Source organism: Condylura cristata, unplaced genomic scaffold (genome assembly GCF_000260355.1).
Source record: "Condylura cristata isolate star-nosed mole 26May11 unplaced genomic scaffold, ConCri1.0 scaffold00001, whole genome shotgun sequence".
Taxonomy (NCBI): domain Eukaryota; kingdom Metazoa; phylum Chordata; class Mammalia; order Eulipotyphla; family Talpidae; genus Condylura; species Condylura cristata.
In genome coordinates this window covers 76,506,478-76,528,218 of record NW_004567102.1, presented here as the reverse complement: position 1 = coordinate 76,528,218, position 21,741 = coordinate 76,506,478, and the positions used below count along the sequence as shown (strand labels likewise).

Below are 21,741 nucleotides of genomic sequence, written 5' to 3'. Positions count from 1 at the left end.
GAGATTAAAAATGCAACACATTTTAGCACAGTGCTTGGCACAGAGTAAGCACTTGACAAATGGCAGCAATTATTTGCTTTGATGGTTATATATTTCATTTGGATTTTCTTCACAGTAGGGTTGCCTCATTTCAGCTATTTCCTCTTCTTTCTGTCCATCTGTCCACTGGACACTTCCAACTTGCCTTTGCCAAGTAGCCTGATGCATTTAAACTATACCTTTCCCATCTTATTCTTTCTAATGTTTGCCCTTGACTTCTGCCAGGGACTCCATTACCTTGATTGTCAGGGTTATGCCAATCCCACTTCACACTTACTTTCTACTTCTTGAAGACCTCTTAGAAGATACAGGCTCACAGGTACCAAGGTCTTCTGAACTTACAAGACTTTAGAGGTCTTCCCAATTTATGGAAGAAATGGATATTTGAGATCTATTTCTTATATTAGCCTTCCACAGAGAATGCAAAGATACTATTGTTCATAGAAACTATACTGACGCAGCCAGTCAAATAAATGAAAGCAAGCTGATTCAATTCAAGAGATGGTTATTGCTACCACAGACAACAAAGCAAATGCCAGCCATCCTTACTGGTTTTCTACCAGAAAGTAACCATCTTTGTCAATTCCTGGTCAGGCAGGAATAAAAGGTACATATGAGCCCGCTGGGATCCCTCAGGTTTAGGTTATTTCACAATAGATTTCCAAATTAAACAGCAGTACTTTTCCAGATCCCCTCTCCCCAGAAGAGAACACAGTGCATTCTAAAATGTCTAACATTTTCCTTAAGAGAAAAGCCCTGGCTACATCTTACTTTGGGATAAGCTATAAGTCTTGTACAGTCTGGTTTGGGGCCACAACTGATGAATCAGATACACCCTGACATTACTGTGTGCCATTTAGCCCAGCTGCCACTATGAAGGTGAACGATGTGCTAATCTACTTCACGGTCAACTGGTCAACTTGGTGGCAATAACACAAAATAATTGGATTACTTGTCAGTTAACATTTAATGGTGCTTCTTATTCACTGTGCGACTGCAAAGGCCTCAGAATAGCTCCGAATTCCATCAGGGGCCTATGTATATATTGAGTCATGCAGTGACCGTGCATGAACACGTCTGTGACTTGTGTTAACAGAAACTCAGAAACGACTCTGGTCCTGGAGCAAAAAGAGTATAAATATGATGACGGTGACCACGAATACTACTACCTCTACCATCACTACTGCCACTACTACCACCATCATTAATACTACCACCACCACCACCACAAGCTTCATGCCAGGGCTATAAGAAGGAATGCTACTTTTAGACTGGTGGAGTATACTCACTGACTCAGGAGGCAAAAAGCAAATGCCAAAATGGTGACAAGTGGGAAGGGGTGATGGACAGACACTAAAGTCACACAGACAGAACAGAGGACCGTCTGCTGCCCCCTGCTCCCAGGTCCCCTTACCTGAAGCCTACAATTGGACATTCTTTACAGATGTTGCATTTGGCCTGATGCTTTGCAGTTTCAGCTGCTGCAACACGATGTAAAACCGGCAGCCAGACCATGGACTGCGGCTCTAGATGCATCCAATCTATAAATTCCTTCACACTTATCTCTGGCTTGTTGTTATTCTGGTGAAGAAAAAAAAATTATTTAAAGTGAGAGAAATTTCTTCATTTAAATTATAGCAAGTGTCCTTGCTTCATTGTGTGAAAATCTGTGCAAAGATATCTATTTTCAGGTCAGTGAAATCACAAAGTAGCCAAAGTCCTTCAGGTGAAATAAATTCTAGAATCTAAAAATGAAAAAGCAAAAATTGTCCATCAAGGTAGAAGAGAAATGTCCCAATATGTTCATATACTCAGAATAAAAATACAAGGAAAACCGAAACAATTCTAGGAGCTCTTTTTATATAAATACCTTAATCCTAGAAAACTCATTTATCTGACAGGAAACATCTGTCAAAGTCTCAATGCTTCCAAAACTTAAAGGCATTCACGTTTATGCAGCTTTCTAAATGTTAAAGGACAACAGTCATTTGGTGCACTGCTCCAGTCCTGTTACAGCGTATTACTATGCCTGCACTTGGCAGGATTTTGAAATTGTCCTGATAAATGGTAGGAATATGTCTAGTCTCTCTTTAAATCTTGATATTAAAGTTTTTTCATATGTGTATAGATAAGTTGCCCAAATATCCTTCTGTTATCAAGGTCAACCTAGGAAACAGAACATGTGAGAATCATATTTAGAATTTTCATCTAGTAGTTTCTGAATCTCTAAAACAAGAAAAAGGGTCATTATAAAATTTAATAGACCTTAACATTAGTCCTTTTTACAGAGATGGTGTGAACATTTTTTTTTTTCCTCAGCAGTGATAAATCACTGGATAAACTTGAGCAAATACCTGAAGGCTTGTACCTTATAACATATTAGGAGTTACAGTCTAAAATGCTTTTCTATATGGTGAGTTTGAGAAAGCAACTAAGTGCATTTAGGTTAACAGTGACCAGAGCAGCACAAAACTTTGTACATTATTTTTCCTTTGCTGGAAAAATGCACAAAATGAAGAATGATATTAAAAAAAAAAAAACCCAGGATGTGAAATATTATGATTGGAAACAAGAGCAAGGGGCACGGCCAGGCACAGGGAGGGACCGACTCTAGCAGTCCAGCAGCAAAGCTGAAGCCCAGGCACCTTATGGAGCAGTGTGTGCACCTGACGGGTTGCTGTTCCTTGAAGAAGCAAATGCACCTTAGGAAATAAAATACAAACATAATGGACTGGCACCCAATGTCCCAGGGTTTGGCTCTTGTCCAAGGGCTTTATTCCTTTTCTGGGAGCATCCTCAACTTCCCCACACCCTGTGCAGCAGGGACCCCTTCACCTTCACCTGCTGGAAGCAGCTTCGAACACTGGGCTCAATGTTACTGCCTCCAAAAGCAGCTACTTCCCCCAGCTGCCGGGGGATCTGGATGGCGTCGTGAAGTAACAGGCCAAGCTGTCTCTGGTCACACATTTCTGTCGGCCCCGCCACCTCCTTAAAAAGATCTGCAAGCAGAGGAGAGGTTAATGTCCAGCTGCCTATGTGCTCTTTTATCTAAAACAACTTTAGTTGGGTGAAGGATGCAGATTAAACAGAAATTCATGGGGACGTAATCCGGTTAGTGGGCACCTGAGTTCTGACAAACTTCATATCTGCAAGTCTATAATCAGGAACTGGTTAGTCCCCTACATCTGAAAAGAGTTTACTGCCTGTATGTTAGTACATATAAATAGAGGAATAAATAGAAATTTCCTTCTTAAATGGTACAAGAGGTGAGTATGGGTTCATTTCATGGCCTTAGTAAAGGTTTCCTCTTGACTGAGAAAGAAAAAGAAAGATCCTTTAGGTTTCGATTCCTAAATTCATGTTCTATTAAATAAGTATATAGTTAATTCCTTTAAGTAATTTTATACTCAAATTGATTTTATATAAAAAACATTGCATAGTACAAGGAGGTGGTGTTTTATTTTTATTCTTTTTAGGTGCATTCAAACTCTCTCATTCTTATAAGTTACAAAAATTCTTTTGTTTCCACTCTATTTCATATTGTTCATTTCATATTGAAAATATATTCATGATAAATACATTTATTCAAATTTAGCAAAAATGTGTATATACTTTCACATAATCCATAGACTTTTCTATTTGCCTTTTAAAAACCACTGATCTGTTATATAATTTTCTTGATTCAGTAAAATTAAAATTCTCTTCTTTCCAACATTGGCTTATCACCTACTCACCACTTGCAGTATTTTGAAGATTAAAATTATTACCATCTGTCCAGCAATTAATCTAGTAGACTATAGGTAAGCTGAAGAAGGGAAAAATTTCACATAGGAACAATTCACTGCCTTATAAAATTAACACTTTATGGAAAGGAACCTCAGACTTCTAAAAATTCAAAGGAACATGCTTCCACTGTGAAATTTTCAAGCACAAAAGAGTCAATATTTATTGCATCCTGTAAATCATTTACAAACAGTACCTGGTCAATGAATATCAGATCAAAATGTATTATTCCTTATTTTTAAGGGAATCATGCTATATCTAATACTGTCAACAGTGAATTTCAAACAGCTGAACCAGCCTCAGTGATATTGACACAGCAATTATAATGAAATATGATTTTACTTTAAGCATACATGTGGAAAGCAAATTCAATTAATATAAATTTTATTACCATTCAACACTAAGATTTGGTTAGAGTTCTGCCTGCTTCTTTTCATTTTTTAAAAATAAGACTGCCATAGCTAACAGACATTTATCCAAATTCTCATTATGCTGCTCATGCAAAACTCATCTCTGGGAAGAGACATCCTAGGTGAATGCACAGTTGATGCAGCTGTAGAATCATCTTTACTGAGAGGCACCATGTTCAGCAAGAGTAACTGCTCCCAACTTCCCTCCTTTGAGGCAGATACCACTAAGTTGTTTTAAAGGTAAAAGAGCACTTAACACAAGCAAAGATGTCTTTAAAAGTCTGACATATTCCCTATTTCTTCTACAAGAATTTTGGTACATTTATTTTCATATACATAATGGAATGTTGGGTGTAGAAGAAAAATCTTAACACTCAAATGCCAGTAAACCAGCAGAGAGGACCAGCAAAGGCCTGCTGAAGGATTCTTTGTGAATGTGTTTCTGAGTAGGCAAAGAAGTCACCAAGACAGAAACAGGAAGGTCACTCAATCAAGGGAGAGTCCCAGGAAGACACAAAGAGAGAAGGAAGTCACCGGCGTGAGGACGAAGATATTAGCCATTGAAAACTCAAAGTACATTCGACACCAACTAACCCAGTATGCCACTCTTCCACTAACTTTGGAGTGGAAGTTGTACTGAATCTTAATGCTCACAAAGGAAATAATGAGGAGAAAGTGTTCTGATCTCACCAGGGAAATCAAAACTGGAACTAGTCACAAAGGGCCACAGAGTAAAAAACAACACAACCCCCAGAATATTTCCCAAGCCTCCATATTCCCCAGAAAGGTTTAGATGAAAGACTTCAACCCAAGCGATTTCAGATTTAATTAAGTCCTAAAGTAGCAGACTTCATGCATTCAATTTAATACCAGAAATTTTCATTGCAGGGGTTTCCACTTCCTCTGCCATAATGTGGAAGTTTACTGTGGAATTACCCAGAGCATTATTCTGATGTTTGTAGACAACACATGCACTCTAGTCTGAGTGCAAGAGCCCGTGTCTGCTGAAATGCCCATGGGAAGTCTCAGAAACCCTGGAAATTCACTCGAAGGTCTGTGTCTAGAAAAAGGGCACCTGCTGCTTATCACAGCGCTGAGAATCTGGCTTTTGCCCCTTGACTCTAGCCAGTATTGCCATTCTTTCTCTGGGTCTCCCTTATAATGTTACTCCCTAATAACCAGCTCAAAAAAGGACAAGGCTGTGTTGGTGGTGGACCCATTTATCTAAGAAATTCAACCACGCTTCAATTTGCTAAGATTCATGATCAGCTCTGAAGTTGGATCTGCATTCATTTCAGTGCCAGCTGAGCACTGTGGTGTAATTGCTGCATCCAGAGAACCCAACAGCATACAGGAGCACGTGCAACCTACAAATCACACGTGACGAATGGTCCTTCCTAACTTTGGTGCTCTGGTGCTTGTGTCCACATCATCCCTTCTCACCCTCTAGAGACGACCTTTTTAGCTATGGCAATGATGTCTTTTGCTAACTATGATGCTGAAAGTGATTTTAATTCTGGATAAAGTGCCCCCACCCAAAGTCTTGTGCAGAGCCTTTACCCACATGGTTTTCCAGGTTCTCACTCCACCAAGATACCTTGTCTCCTGATTCTACAATCAGATTTTTGTTTCATACAAATGCACAACTATTTTCACTGACCGTCATGTCAAATTGTAAGAAAAACAAGTGAACATATTCTAGATGTGAAATACAAAATCAAAGAATGCACTTCTCAGCCACCCTAGACAATCTCACCCCATTTCCCTCTAATATGTAGATAAATCTGTAATGTATCATCTAGAATATGCATTACTGTCTAGAGTTACTTAAATGTTATGAATGAAACTAAGTTAAAAAATATGTCATCAGCCTCCCTGGTGGCGCAGGGGTAAAGATTCGGTGCTATCAAGCTACGGCCAGCCACTGCTGCATGAGTTAAGTCTCCGGCCAGGGAGGTGACCCACATGGTGCAGCAGACCTCTCCTGTCTCACCCGCTGTTCCCCTCGGTAGTATATTTCAGTGGATCTGCCCGTTCTGCTCCCACTCTGTCTCTAGTGGTTTGTCTTACCCTGCACCTGTGGCCTACACCCCAGTTCTTATATGCATAAATAAATAAATCTTTTTTTTAAAAAAATAATGGTTATAGTAGTTAAGAATTTGGAGACACAGCAACAATATAGACCAAATATCCAATAACTGCTATTTTTAAGTACCTTCAACATGTTCTCTATAAATGTCTTCAAAGCAGGAGTTATTTACTAGCTTCATTTACCAACTGAAGCAAATTCACTAAATTTCAGCTTCCTGGACTGTGAAATGGGGAATGTGACTGGCAGCATTTCATATGACCCTGTGACCTGTGCGAAGACACTTAGCTACTTCCACAGGCCTGAGATCCAGGGTAGATCTCACCGCCTCCTAGGATGACACTTTCCAAAGTCAGGATGCCCTTCATTAACTGGCAAGAAAAGGGACATGCTGAAAATTCGCTGAACAGCAACAAAGTAAAATATTTTCTCTCTATTTTCTCATACTATCAATTAATTGTCTGTCTTAAAACAATTCACAGCCACCTTGATTTTTTTTAACCACTTAAAGAACGTAAGTTTCAAGTATAAAGTACAGCAGAGAGTTTCTAGTCCATCTTAATTTTCTTTCAGCATTGGAAATATACAGAAATAGAAACATTTTAGCTTTATATCAGAAAAATCTACCACCTAATTCTAGCCCCACTGTTATCTCTGCAGTCTTAGACTAGGTTTTTTTTTAAAGATTTATTTATTTATTCATACAGAACTGGGTACCAGCCAGAGGCTCAGGGGCGGTGAGAGGATTCACCAGAGACAGAGTGGGGTGCAGAACAGGCCAATTGATGAAGTACACTGCTGAGGGGATCAGCGGGCATGTCAGGAGAGGTCTGCCACGCCATGTGGGTCACCTCCGGGGCAGGCAGGGATCGAACTCATGAGGAAGAGGCTTTAGCTTCTTAGTGCTGTGCTTTAACCTGCTGCGCCACCAGGGAGGGCCCTAGACTAGGTTTTTAACTGATCTCAGCATTAATTTTTTTAAGCTAGAAAATACCTACAATATGGGGATATTATTCTAAGCATTAAATGAAACATAATTTGTAATTATTCTCACTCTATCAGGCAGTTCACCTCTTGATCCTATAATCAACTTTTCATTTTATCTAAAAAACTCATCTCTCTACACTGTTTTCCTTTGTCTAACCTATAAATGTATAGAAAGGGTTAAAAGAAGAGAACTATAGTTACTGGGATATCATACAAAGTATATTCCAATACATTTAAGTATCATTATTACTAAAAACATTATTCACATAGGAAAGTCTTACATACATCTGTACTTTTCTTCTAAGAGACCTTTGGAAAGAGATGTCAATCCAATCTTCAGACTCTGAACTCTTATCTTTCCAGTTCGACCCCTGAAATTATAAGAACCTCAATGTATTACATGTGTTTAAAAGTACGTACAGTATATTAATTATTTCTGAAATCACTTTTCTTGAGGGTAAACCATTAAAAAATAATTATGCCTCAAAGATACAACTTTTCTACTTATTATTAATAATTGATGTTAAACTCATACATAATTTCATAACATACTTTAATAGTACACTTGACCTAGTCTAGACGAATATGCAGCTAAAGTCACTCTATATATAACTTATGAACTAGGAAGAACAAAATGAGGCAAAATGAAAATTATAATTATAAAGGTGAAAATGCTTTAATTTCATAAATACTGAAATCTATCTGTTGATAAGTAAAGACACAGATTCAAAACAGATAACAAGACCCATATGCAATATGCATATGACTTAATACAGCAAAATAAACCATTATCTAATGATTTGTCTACAATAAATATAGAAAACTGACTAAAATATTAAATTTACAGTGAGACCTTCTGGTGAAAATTTTAAAAATTACTAATGATTTTGATCACTGTCCATGCAGTTATTACACATTGCTATCTTAGTTACAATGGTAAATGACTGTAATAAGCAGGTGTACAATCTCTGTTTTGGGGAGTATTACATGATAGTCAAATACAAATGTATTCATTAATCAGCACAAGATAATAGCTTCACACTACACCAATGAGAGACCACTTACATTTTCTAATAAGTTAACTAGATGAAAAATTTATTTTATCTTTAAAAGCAGCCAGTTTCTTTATTCTGTCATTTGTCAAAGAATAAACTGAGTTGTCTACCAAATGTCAAATTGTTCAAGATCCAGAAAAATGGAGAAAAAGAAAGCTGGAGACTACAAAAATTAAAACTATGTGACCCTTGCTATGGGACATATAGTCCAAGAAAGTCTTGCTGCTATCTTTATTATTTCACATTTAGAATCAATTTGCAGGCCAGGTTTTTATTATTGATTTTCTTTTAAGGTATTTTCAATACAAAGTATAGCACATTCTATACTTATAACTAAATGTTTATGTACTTGCAGAATAGATAAAATTCAGTTAACTCATGTAATTAAAAAAACAATTCTTAGTTTGATTTTTACTTTTACTATTGATACTGCTATTCCATTCTCAAATAAATATGCAGGTAAACATCAGCACGCACATCATGACACCTAAAATACAAAATAAGTTAAAAGAAAAGCATGCTTGGGGATTGTTAAATATATTTTTAAATAGTCTCTCATAATATTTTTTATGAATAACTGCTGAAATTAGTTTAACTGGAAAGATATGCACTTCATAAAAGCATATCCATCTAGAAATAGTGGAGAAGATGACCTAATACTGCAGCAAAGTAGGTTAATATTTTCTATAGGAACAAAAACATTTAAACCAATTATTATGGATTATTGCTTTAAATCATGAATTAAACACCCTTGATTTCTATTGAATCTAGAAGGAATATTGTGTAATTAAAACTTTTTAACCTAAAATAGGTGAAGACTGGATGAGGCTGTGAACACACAAATGGAATCAACTTTATTGTTATAGTTGATAAAGTCATTTGTATATAGATTAGTTCATCTGCCCTTCACAATCCCCTTACATGTGGTAAGTCCAACAGGTATTTTTATTTCAAATTTTCAGATGAGAAATTGAGATGCCAAAAGTGAAGTGGCTGCCAAGTCACAGAGCCCCCAAAACCAAAAGTTCAGATTCTTGTCATCCCCCTTGGAAGAAAATGTATTTTTCTTCACAAAATTCAGAATATTATGAGTTGTTAAAACTCAGAAGGAACAGTGAGTATAATTTACAAAGTACTTTTTTTTTTAAGAAATGAAAACATGACTAAGACTTAAATAATCAAAAAAAAAAAAAAACAAAAACACAAAAAACCTGACTTTGAGTTTCATATGTATTAGTAACATACAAAGGTGCTGGTGGAGAGTCTGATCTCACTGGGTCAGTTTCTCAGTCAGAAAAATGAAAAAGCAGACTAGAAGATCCTCAACTCCTCCTAGTTCTAGAATCCTATGATCTGCTGTGTGCACCACTCATTATTTCAAGAGCTCATTGACTTGGCTTCAAGAATTGGACACACCAGTTCTGGCTGTATCATACTACATAAAGGCAGGCAGGCAGACACACAAGGCTAACGAAGGAATATCAGAATAGTTAATGAATGGCTCAGGCCACAGTACTGTTTCCAAGTTTCAGACCTTCTTATGGGTCAGTGATATCTTAGGGAGCATCATAGAGAAAGTAACTCGTGCTCGTCAGCTTCTCAACAGGAAGCAACAGCTTGAGACATTGATGACTCTTGTTTAACTAAATGTGTACATTATAATTATTAGAAAATTCAGGCCGTCAACTCTGGTTTATCAGAGACTGCCATCATATCAGAAACTGTTTTTCTTTAGGTAATCCATGATTCCTTTCCAAGATCGAAAACTAGACTGAACAGGCACAGTCTGGTGCAGCGTGGTTTTCAGTCTTCCAAAATTCTTTGACAGGGAAAGGAAATAAAGTCTAAGCACTTTTTTTTTTTGGCTTTAAAATGTAAAATTTTAAGCTGCTATATTTCAAAAGAAAAAGAAAAAAACAGTACTTAGCTTTTCCCATGTGTTCATTCACATTTGATGGTGGGAAGTGGAAATATGCCAACACTTAACTCCTTAAAATACAAATCACGACATTACACATACTGCTTACATCCCAACTAAATGGCACGACTCCCTGTGGGTTGTCCAGTGAGGACATGTTATGTGTTCTGGGCTGAGACACATGACCCTAAAATTCATGTGTTGAAATTCTAACTCCCAGTATGTCACAATGTGATGTAAATTTGGAAACAGGATTTTTAAAGAGGTTATTAAGCTAAAAATGAATTTATTGAGGGGGAGCCCTAACCTAATCTGACTATATACCTCAGAAGAAGAGGAGATGAAGACACAGACACACACACACAAGAGAGACCAAGTTAAGCCTTTTCCCTCTGTAAGCCAGGGAAAGAGGCTTCAGAGGAAGACACTCTGCCATCTTGATCTTGAACTTGTAGTCCCCTCAACTGTGAGAAAATACAGTTCTGTTGTTAAGCCGCCTGTCTGTGGTACTTGGTTAGGGCAGCTGTAGCTTACTAACACAGCGTGTCAAAGCCCAAGACAATGTAGGTGAGGAGTGATGTCACACCTCCTCCACTTCTTCCTTAAAATACGGCTCAAGATGCACAATTTACCATATTCCACAGCACTTCACGCAAGCCCTAAGTACCCTCAGTGTCTAGAGTTCTTCCTGAGATGTAAAATTAAGTGTCAAACTTTGTACTTAAAATATCTATTTGACCAGCAATTTTGGTGAATTTACTACAGAAAATGTCTCTTAAAAGTTCAAAAAACTGAAGTTCAAGTTAATAGTCGATAATTACTAACAGTCATACTTCATCCATAGAAGATAAAAATTCACATTAAAATGAAACGTATTAAAGGACATCAGACAGTAAAGTAAATTGAACCATGATTATCATAACCAAGATTCATGCTACCTGTTCTTCAGTGAATTTTTTAAGAGTCTTCAAACACCCAATGGCTACTTGATTATTTTAAAAGGCTTTTGCTATGATATTTGTGAATATCAAAAAATAAGTATTTTTATAATATAAAAGGCTATTTTTAAATTAACTCATCTCTAAAGCTATTGTCACCTATTCAGAATCAATCAGCTGCTAAAGATGCATTTATGAATGACCATCTATCTTCTTTTTCTTAAAATCAAATAAAAGACTTCCTAACACAAAATTTCATAGAGATAACTAGTGGAAAATAACTTTTAAGATCTGAGAGAAAAACAACAGCTCTATTTTTTTTTTAATTTCATCTTCACATACTTTAACCCCCTACCAGAAGGATGAATAATTCCTAATGTTCCAGAAATGTCAGCCCACAGCAGGTTGTTCTGGAATTGATTATTTCACAAATGCATTTCACATTTTTAAAAAAGGCAAATTAATGGCAAAATGAGTTGTGATAGAAGTTTAGGGTGCTTTTGGTGTAACAGTGAGTACATAATTAATTGCAGATATGAAAGTGTCCTATAGCATAAATTATTTAAAACACCATATATATACATAACCGCCACAGCAATAAATAAAACTAATACCAAAAGACAAATTAAATCCCTTTAATTGCCATCCAAATTGGTCTTAAGTTGTCACACAAAAATTGCAGAGTGTTTTTTTATGAGTCAATATATTATTTTTATTCATAACAATAAAAACAAATTTGACTTTTGATAAAAGAAATATTATAGCATTAGGGAAGGAGAAGGAAAGTGGACTTATTTAGATTAGTTTTCCACAAGCAGTGATAAAAATATGCTACAATGTGACAGTCTATAAATTGAAGCAAAATTTTAAAATAATAGATGAGCATTCTTTTTTTATCTATGGTTTGGTTAAGAGCTCTGTTTTTGGAAAGTCATTCCTTTTCACTAATTAATGAAGTTATTTCCACAGAGAAAAGTAGTTTGATAGACCTTTTTTTTTTGTTTTAAAGATTTATTTACTTATGCTTACAGAACTGGGGTATAGGCCAGAGATGCGGTAGGTGAGAGCATTCAACAGAGACAGAGTGGGGAGAAGAACAGGCATATCTACTGAAATACACTGCCAAGGGGAGCAGCAGACAGGTCAGGAGAGGTCTGCCACTATACCATGTGGGTCAGCTTCCTGCCCGGGGGCTGCAGTGGCTTTGGAGAGCTTCATAGTGCAGTGCCTTAACCTGTTGTGCCACCAGTGAGGGCCCTTGAAAGACCTTTTTAAAAATTAACTTAAGGGCACCATTGGTGGCCTAGGAGTTACACCTCAATGCTATTACTGCTACAGCCTGAGTTTGATCCCCAGCCAGGGAGCTGACCCACATGGCGCAGCAGACCTCTCCTGTCTCGCCCCCTGCTCCCCTCAGCAGTGGATTTCAGTGGATCTGCCTGTCTTGCTCCCCACTCTGTCTCCGGTGAATCCTCTTACTTCCTACATCTCTGGCCTACACTTCAGTTCTTCTATACAAAAAAATAAAACAATTAAAAACAATTCACTTACAACTTTGCATTATCTACATATTCCATTCAATGATTGTACTTTAATAGGGAAAATGTAAACTCACGTGTCATATACATTGAGCAGCCAGTTGAGACACATATCCACACAGAGGGGAACATTAACCAGATCCTTATGCATTTGTTCGAGGCCATCATAAGCAGTTGTCAGGCAGTTGATGACATCTGGGACACTAAGAAGCTGGTCATTTTGGTTCAGCTTATGTTGTTTGAAAACTTCATTTGTTGTATTCAGGTCTAAGAGATCCACTGGTCATGTAAGAAAAAGGATTGGGGACAGTCATGACATTATTTGAGGACACTAAAGCAAAAACATTTCAAGTCTCTGTTATTTAGCTTACTTCTTGAACTTAAGAATCTTTTAAAGATAATTTCAATAAAAAAATAAAGGAATTTAGATTTCTTTAAAAGAAACAGCTAGTATTTCCATTCTTTTATTTCTAACCTCTTTCTCCCCCCTCCCCACATTTGTATATTTTTTGAATCTTAACTTGGGTCACTCATCAATCTGATCCCAATTCTTGCTCTTCACAATATCAATTTTTCTTTCTTTCTTCTGCTAACTTTCCTCCCTACAGTTTTCTTTGTAGAAGAATAGAAACCCCTGTATTTACTTCAACTGGTAGAATTTCCCATATGTATTACTCTCCTCTTCTTAGCTCCTGAGAAGAACTAACTTGTCATTCTCCCTTTCATCTGTTACATCACTGCCCAACTACTCATTCATGAACACTTTCTCAACAAGTCCATCATAACTTTCAAAGTCCCCTGAAGATGTGGTCTGCAGAAGATAACAGCTCTGCACTGCCTTCCCCATCAGGTTGTTATATAGGGCCCAAACAGTCTGGCTCCAACCTGGCTGGCTTCCCAGGGCCCTCTAGCATGTATGAACTACACAATGGAAGCCCACATCCACAGGCCTTCATGTGTTTGCCCCATCCTTACTCTACAGACATCTGTCTACAGAGGATGAAGGTGGACATAGAATGAGAAGGCAGAGCTCTGTTCTCTAAGACACAGCTCTGTGGAGCATACCAACAGCTGTTCTAAAAGAGTCAAAAAGCTCTAAGAGGAGAACACACATATTTCTGGGATTTAAAAATTTACAGATCAAAAACTATTTCTAAACTCAATAGGGGATTACATGTTTTTATGAACAGAGACATACAAATCTGAATAACAGGACAATCCATATCCTCTAGGTGTCTAAAACATTGTGTTAAAATGTCAGGTAATAAAAATAACTTGTGTAAGCTTCACATGAGTTAGAAGATCAATTATGGTAAGAAAAATAACAAAGAACCATTTGGAAGTTTCGTTGTTCTTTTACCCCACTTCTTGGCACTGTACATACTTTCAATTATAAACTTCCAGAGGACAGGGCAAAATTCAAATCCCTTCTTCATAGTGTCTGACAAAGGAAAATGCTTATCAAATGACAGTAGTTACAGAAGTATAATTAATTTCACACAGATACAAAGGAACATATTCAAAGACTGCCAAAATGGCTAAATTTTCTGAATTCCAATACTAATTAATGCCAGCACACAGGACAGCTATTGTCATCCCCTCGTACGGCATAAAGTGACAATAGACCAGATTATAAAAAGGCAAATTCCTGGTTCAGGCTATCCTTGTATTCCTTCCGGAAAACCTCCTTGGTAATATACTTTGTAGCTGTGAGAGTCACTCACCACATCCCACATGCTATTCTGTCTTCAATTTTTGGTGACTTCCTTTGATACTTTCCCTCCGTGGGCATACACCTCCCTGAAGTGTGTCACACTGATGTACCTTTAAAGAGCTGGCTACATCTCAATCCCCAAAGTTATGAGCCCCTCCTTTCAAAAAGCTCAGTCCTGTGGCAAAGGAATCACTTTCTAAGCAACTTTCAGGTTTTTTCCTTAGTCCCACATCTGAGGTGGAGGGGATCACATGGGAATGGTCTTCACTCCCTTGTTCCTCAAAATGCATGGGCTTTAGGATTGTTTGACCTTGACCTTCCCTTCTTAGCACCTTTCCAAGCTTCTCTTTCCCAGATGTGTCAGACAAGTACGTGCCCTGTCAATAGACTGGACTCAATTACTCTTCCCTGAGGACAACTCTAGACAGGCCTTACCCTGAACTCCCGCTGGAACCCTCCATTCACTTTCCTGCTGCTCTGATCCCAACCAGAGCTCTACTGTTCTCTTTCAGGAGCCTCTACCTGAAGATCTTCCAAATGGAGGCCTGGCCCTCTCACTATGCTGAAATTCCGAATGGTGTAACTACCTCTTCTAGACTATCAGTCTGTTAGTGATGGGATATTTTCCTACCCTCTTTCACCCTAGGCAATTTACCAACTACAAATCTCCTCAACCAGCAGTTGTTCTACCAGCTTACAAATCCTGCTTCATCTCCCCTTTCTTCACACTAACCAGACAGCTCAATTCCCTCATCTTTCATCTGGGCTATTTTCTTATGCTCTGTTCTCTCAGGCCTTTTCTCTGTTGCAGATATTGGCTAAAGCATGCATCCACATTTTGTCCTATTTCCTAACTCCCACCAAAAAAAAAAAAAAAATTTCCACCACACCCCCACTCTCAAAGAGAAAATCTAAACATTACATATAACTCTGTGAGAACTCAGAAAACAAAAATTTAAAGAAATTGGAAGAGGTTTCACTGAATGAAAAGAGTCTTCTAACTGGACTTAAGCTGATGTTAAGGAAGTGTGTAAATACGGAGCAAATGGCTCATAAGCTACACCCCTGAAACCGAATCTTGTCTTCTGGATTCCAGCCAAGCCTTTGAGTCAAGTGCATGTCACCTTCTCCTACTTACTCTTTGATCAGGGGCCATGTGCCTAAACCCGGTGTGGCTCAGCTCACAGGCCTCCTGACCACTGCCTTGTTCTTTACGGTGAGGGGCAATGCACCCTCCTCTGCCATCATTTCCTCTGTTCCCCTATCACGTGAAGGTTTACAAGGAAATACAAAAGAATACACTATCTATAACATACCTGTGTGGTCCACCTGTCATGTAGGTTTAAAATCAAAACACAAAAGAACTGATATAATGCAGTGGTTTAAAGAAAAATAACAGAACACCCACAGTAGAGTAAATGAACTAATCAGGCTTTTTAGCCATGAGCCTCTGTGGCTATCATTGTAGCTTTGGTCATGTTCATGCAGAGGATGACTGATGGTGGGCACCTGGAGCATGGGGGGAGGGAGGGCGAGGGGTTGGTGCATGTGTAAGTGTGCACACCTGAGCCTCAAGGTCAGGGCTATAAGTTAGGTCCCACACCAATAGAATAAGGCAAGGAGACAGAAGTAAGGGAGCGGAAGGCTTTATTGCACTCCTGGGGAGGCCCGCTGAGTGTACAGACAGGCTAGGGGGCTTTTATATGTCCCACTCTGTGAGGCCAGGCGAAGTAGTGGACAAGTGCCAGTGAGCCATGCTGCCCTTTGGGTCAGCAGTCTTTGATCCTCAGTCTTTGCTCAGGGTCTTTGATCCTTATCAAAGCAGCTACCTGGGGGAGGGAGTGGTGACCTGGGGCAACATTCTGAGCCAACTCATCTTGATACTGCCAGATCCTTTGGCTGCTCTGGGGACCTGGGTGGTCTTTCAATAAGGATGGCTACAAGAGCACATGTGACTACAAAAGTGGCAAGATCACCAGAAACACTGGAAAGAGCCCAGAGGAAAGAGTCAGAGAAAGAGTAAAGATTTGTGAGGGGGCTGACAGGCCTGGTTGCCTGCCTGCCTCCCAGCACCCCTTTCCTGGCCGATGGCTACCTCCTTGCATTCCAGCCTCTCTGCCTGGTATACAGGTTTCCTGAGAGAACATTAAAGCCTCCACCAATGGCTCTGGGTCTCTCGCCGTCTGCCTAAATCCATAGGAGACCTGCCCTGTGCTTGCTGGTGCTGCACGCATTAAAACTTCACACAGGCAGAGAGAGAGCATACCAGCCATCTGGGATCACCTCCTTCACTACATCCCCTCACAAAGACAGGGAGAATCACTAACTTGATATTTCATTTTTTTTAATTGTTTATGTTTCCTTAAACCATATAACATTTAGTTCTGTTGGTTTTGAACTACAAATAAATGGAATCAAACCAAGAACTTTTTCTGCCACTGATCTTTTTTCATTCAACTCTAGTTCGAAGACTCCATCACGTGGATGCTGATTATTAGCCCATTTTTGCTGCTGCATCAAATCACTTTTATGAATATGCCAAAACAAAGTTTACAACTAAAAAGTGCTGCCATAAATCCCCTCAGACATATCCCCTAAGATATTTCCATAACTTTCAAAGTCAACTCATATACTCAGTATATCCTAGGAGAAAGCTCCAGAGAAGTTATAGAAGGTCCCAAGGGAGAAGAAAAGAGACTCTCTTCCATGAAAGCTTAGTTCATGGAGAGAAAACAAAGTTTTCAGTATGCAGGCAAGCCAGCAAGCAAGAAAGCACAGAGATAATCCAACATTGTGATAAAGGAGTGCATAGCAGCTGAATCTAGGAGGTGGCATAACTAGCATTATCGAAGCCTCATGAAGGCCAGGCACCAGTTACAGCTGTATCTGAGGGAATAGACTTTTCCAGTCTGGGGAGAGTGTTAGCACCAAGAGCAGAGACAAGCTCTTCTGGTAGGACTAATGGGATAGAACCAGGCATTTCCTCCAGAACTAATGAGTGAGGTGAATGAAGACATGGGCTGAGGCAGAGACCATTCCATGCTGAAGACAACAGGAATCTATCTGCTGTAAGCAAGTGAGCTGTGACCATGTATAGTGTGTTCTTTCTAAACTGAGCTCTCTGAATAGATCTCTTTATGTTGTTTTATCTCCTACATAATCTGGGGCCAATAAGTGAATGAACAAAGACACAGCAGACACCCTGCCCTTTCCACATTAGGACATAATGCTGGGTGAGGATTAACACAAAAGGAGAGACAACTCCTGACCTAGGGCAATTCTCAATGGTGGAGGGGCAATCCCCTTGAGACAGAATCTATTCCCACAAAGAACACACACAGCGCCTCTGTGAGAAACAGCCTCACAGCCATCATAAAGTGGAGACACTTGAATCAACATTGTAGGCAGGTGGGGTTAGCTTGGCAACATTTCCAAAGAAAGTAAATTGTTAACAGTATTTGGGAGGCATCAAGGGAAGGCCCATTGCAGAGGAAGGTCAGAACATTTGAAACAGAGAAGATGGAAGACGAAGGAGCAGATTAATCATAAATAGGTGAGCTCCCCTACGTGGTGCAAAGGGCGCCAGCTGGACAGCAGTGGGCAGAAGGAAAATAGCAAACAGGTGGCTCAGAGGACATGGCCCTGGATATTCGCAATGCAACACGCAGCAATTTTCTAAGAGTGTATTACTACGTCACTAAGCTGAAGAGTGGGGACGTCTCGTTTTATCCTCTGACGTTTGAAGGAACCAGCTGAAGAGGGGTGTTCTTTCTTTAGGGGTTTAAAGAATCAACAGAAGAGAACCCAAATGAGTTGATATGTTTATCCAACCCAGAAGTATTATGAGAAACTGAGAGCTTGTCCACAATGACACAAAGTGTTCCTCTGTCATGAAGATTTTGTGGTTGAGTCATTAGTCCTCATTTTATAGCTCACTGCCTCTCAGAAGACCTTCCAGGTCTGTCAGCTGGATCCTGGACATGCAGCTGAGCCTCTTTCAAAGCTGCTGTCACCCTGGCCTCACTGCACATCCCTTTTGTGTGACCCTAATGGCTCAACATGCATTTACTCAGCGTGTGGTAGCTCTCTACTTTATTTATTTGTTTGTTTGTTTGTTGCTCTTGGAATTCAGCATCAATTGCCACCACCTTAGCTCCTGCTAATTATCTTTGGGGCTCTGTGGCTCAGATGGGCCCAGTGGTGCTTTACAGGCCATTAGATTTCTTATCCACACACGCACACGGTTTTCTCATTTTAAAGCTATGCCTGGCTGAATTGGCTCTGAATGATAGGACACTTCTTTCTTCTTAACTCTCCTCATGTAGCCAGCTTAAAATGTATTATTAATTTCTACTTATTTTAAAGAACAGCTTGCTATTCTTTAAACCTTCATACATTATTTTTCTAGGGTAACTTTGAAAGTTTTAATGAACTGCCTACACATATATAACAATGTTAACAAAAGGTAGTAAACAAAACAAAAAAAAAAGAAACTATTCAGATTACTGTGTTTTAGAAGATAGGCAAAGGTCTCTTCTTGGATTAAGTCTCCTCTGAATCTTAAACATTTTTACTGAGTAATCATAATCATTAATACCACGACCACAAACAGGATCCAGACAGCTTAATCCATCTCTATTTCAAGCGTTCTTTTAAATATATTTAGGTAACTTGGTAGAGAAAGTAAACTTTTAGTACATATAAAAGCTATCAAAGAATATCACCCCAAAAATATTCTCCTCAGGAGGAATTCATGTTAATAACACTAAGGTCGCAAGGCATATTTAAATACACACAAAGTCTTTATCTAATTTTTTAAGTGCTAGTTCAAATTTGGATCAAGGATGGTTGTTTCTCTGCGTTGCCTTATTAAATAATTGCATTAAATCAGATTCTTTGCAATCTGTACTTCCAAATGGATCAAGTACTAAAAAGGCTACAATTTATTACTTTGATTCCTTGGTTCATTTAAATGGGTGGCAACATCCTTTTGGAAAAAGCACTTTATGTTAATCTTGTATTTTGGTTAATTTTGCTCTTCCACCGAGAATGGCATATGCTTGTTTGTTTTACTCCTGTTTGCTGATGGGAGCAAATAATAGAGCATTTCTAGAAACACAGCCAACTCATCGAGCGAGGTACACTGAAAATCAGATTAGCTCCACAACCACATCACCCCTTCATTTATCTTTCTCTTAAAATAGCAAACCAGGCAACCCAGAACACAAAGCGATTAGCTCGGGCAGAGTAACTCACAGCATAGAGCTTTCTGCAGCCTCCGGATTTTGATGGCTGTTCGGTAGGCAGAGAAACGGACATTGTTCAGGTCAGCTGAAATGGCAAAGAGAACACACCTTAATATTCAGCTAATACTGGATGGCAAGAATGGATTTGTTTCTTTCAAGTAATGAGAATTATGTTCATCTGCATTAAATCCCCCAGCATTTATTTAAGAAAATAATTAAATGTTCATTAGCACCATGGTGAGATACATTCTAAAGTAGTGCTGCAAAGAAAATGTAAGGGAAGGAAAAGGAAGAGAATGAGAAAAAGGGAACTTTTCACGGCCTAATAAAACATCATACTGCAAGCTGAGGGACTGTTTCTCTCCACTGTGAAGAAGAATTTTCCTCTAGGGGCATTTTCCCCGATGACACTTAAATTGGTTTTCTGTCCACCAGGCTGTCCATCTCACCACGCACAAAGCTAGTCTGTTTCTATGCTCCTTTTGTCTTGATTTGCTGCCGCTTCTGCACTTCGATGGCTCTTTTAAAATCATTTTATAATCAACCTTCAAATCGCTGGAAACAACTGATAATGCAATTTCTATCTCTGTTCCACGAAAGGCAGTCTCAGTATTAGAGACCAACAGAGACAGAAGAAACCATAGAAGTCATCAAAATCTGTCCCTTAAATTTACAAATGAAAACAAGCCAGCAGCCTTACTCCCTCCAGTGAAAGCTCACAGGGAGGCCCCAGCAGCATTTCCACTACTCAAAGAGAAACCTCCTTCTAAACCACTGGCCCAGCCTCAAGGAGCAGGCAAAGCAGTTCACAGTCCATTTCAACTGGAAATCTCCAGGATCACAAGACGACCTCGGAAAAAACAACTGGGAGTGCAAAGAGAAGGTTGCACCAAGTCCCATTTGGATAGGTGAGCTGCACCACAGGCTGTCCCCAAAACTTGGCCCACTACGCTGAACATAAGACATCCTGCTGGACATAAAGCACTAGGCCCTGACCGGTGGACAGCTCACAATTCCCGGGGATGAGAAGGCGTGGAGACCTCAAGTGCACTGGATGGTCTGTACATGTCCGGGTGTAACTCAACCCCAGACAAGTTTCGACGCTGCTCTCCGCCTCTGAGCCTCTGGGGCCTACCCTCTAAATGCCCCTCCCCAGGCCATGGGCAGAGAGAGTCAGGGTAATGCTACTTGCCATCCCTGGTTGCCTCTAACAGAACCTCCCTCCTTTAACTAGAGCTGACGCTCTCTGGTGAATTCTTTCCCTACAGGGCAAAGGGCCCACTCTTTGGGGTCAGAGTCTCTCACAATCAGAATTTTCATCTCCTGTGCTTTCTTGCATTTCCATATTAAAATGAATTTAGCATTGCATGACTACTTAGACAACATGAATTTAAGCAAGTTAATTTAATAAGAGTGATTAAGTAAATAGGGTGCAACTTTCAAGTAGTGAATTAGAGATTGCTGTACTGTTTTTGTTTTCCTACAAAGCTGAAGCTTATGACGACTACATATGAGGGAGATAGGATCTCTGATTAAATTCCCCTTGGAAAATCAACCTTTTCTGGCTCATGCTGTTTGAAACCAGTCATTCACTTCAGAAGAAAGGTAAAACCTGTTTACTGCATTGTGCTTAGAAACTCAGCTGCTTTTCTGTACCAGTGACATGATCCTCTCAACATAACATGCCATCTCATGTGTCTCCATTGAGAAATACATAGCTCTCAGCTGTTTAGGTTTAGTTATTACTATAAAATGGAATGTACTCACCAAGGGATTGAAAGAGTTCTGTCATTTTGGGATGATCCCAGCAGGTAGTCTGTGTTTGATGACTGGGGAGAAAAGGTATTACATTGTAAATTAAAGTCTATATAAAGTGTGAATGTATATATATATATATATATATACACATAATGTAGATTACAGGGACAAGATGCAAATAAAAAAGGTTTTTAAAAAACATGCAAAGTTATCCCACAGTGGATCACTCAGAAACATGATGCCCATTCTTACTTAATATTTGAAAC

At 39.0% G+C, this 21,741-nt stretch overlaps 1 protein-coding gene across 1 annotated transcript in view; it reads right to left on the bottom strand.

Annotated features, from left to right (window-relative positions):
* LOC105853295 (utrophin-like) overlaps window positions 1–21,741 on the bottom strand; it is a 183,028-nt gene that overhangs the window by 15,106 nt on the left and 146,181 nt on the right. Inside the window, exons 9-14 of the mRNA XM_012721274.1 lie at window positions 21,485–21,546; window positions 19,728–19,802; window positions 12,835–13,036; window positions 7,594–7,679; window positions 2,881–3,038; window positions 1,454–1,620 (exon numbers count right to left, since the gene is read on the bottom strand). Coding sequence (XP_012576728.1) covers window positions 1,454–1,620; window positions 2,881–3,038; window positions 7,594–7,679; window positions 12,835–13,036; window positions 19,728–19,802; window positions 21,485–21,546 — 750 coding nt within the window. The remainder of the gene's footprint in view (window positions 1–1,453; window positions 1,621–2,880; window positions 3,039–7,593; window positions 7,680–12,834; window positions 13,037–19,727; window positions 19,803–21,484; window positions 21,547–21,741) is intronic.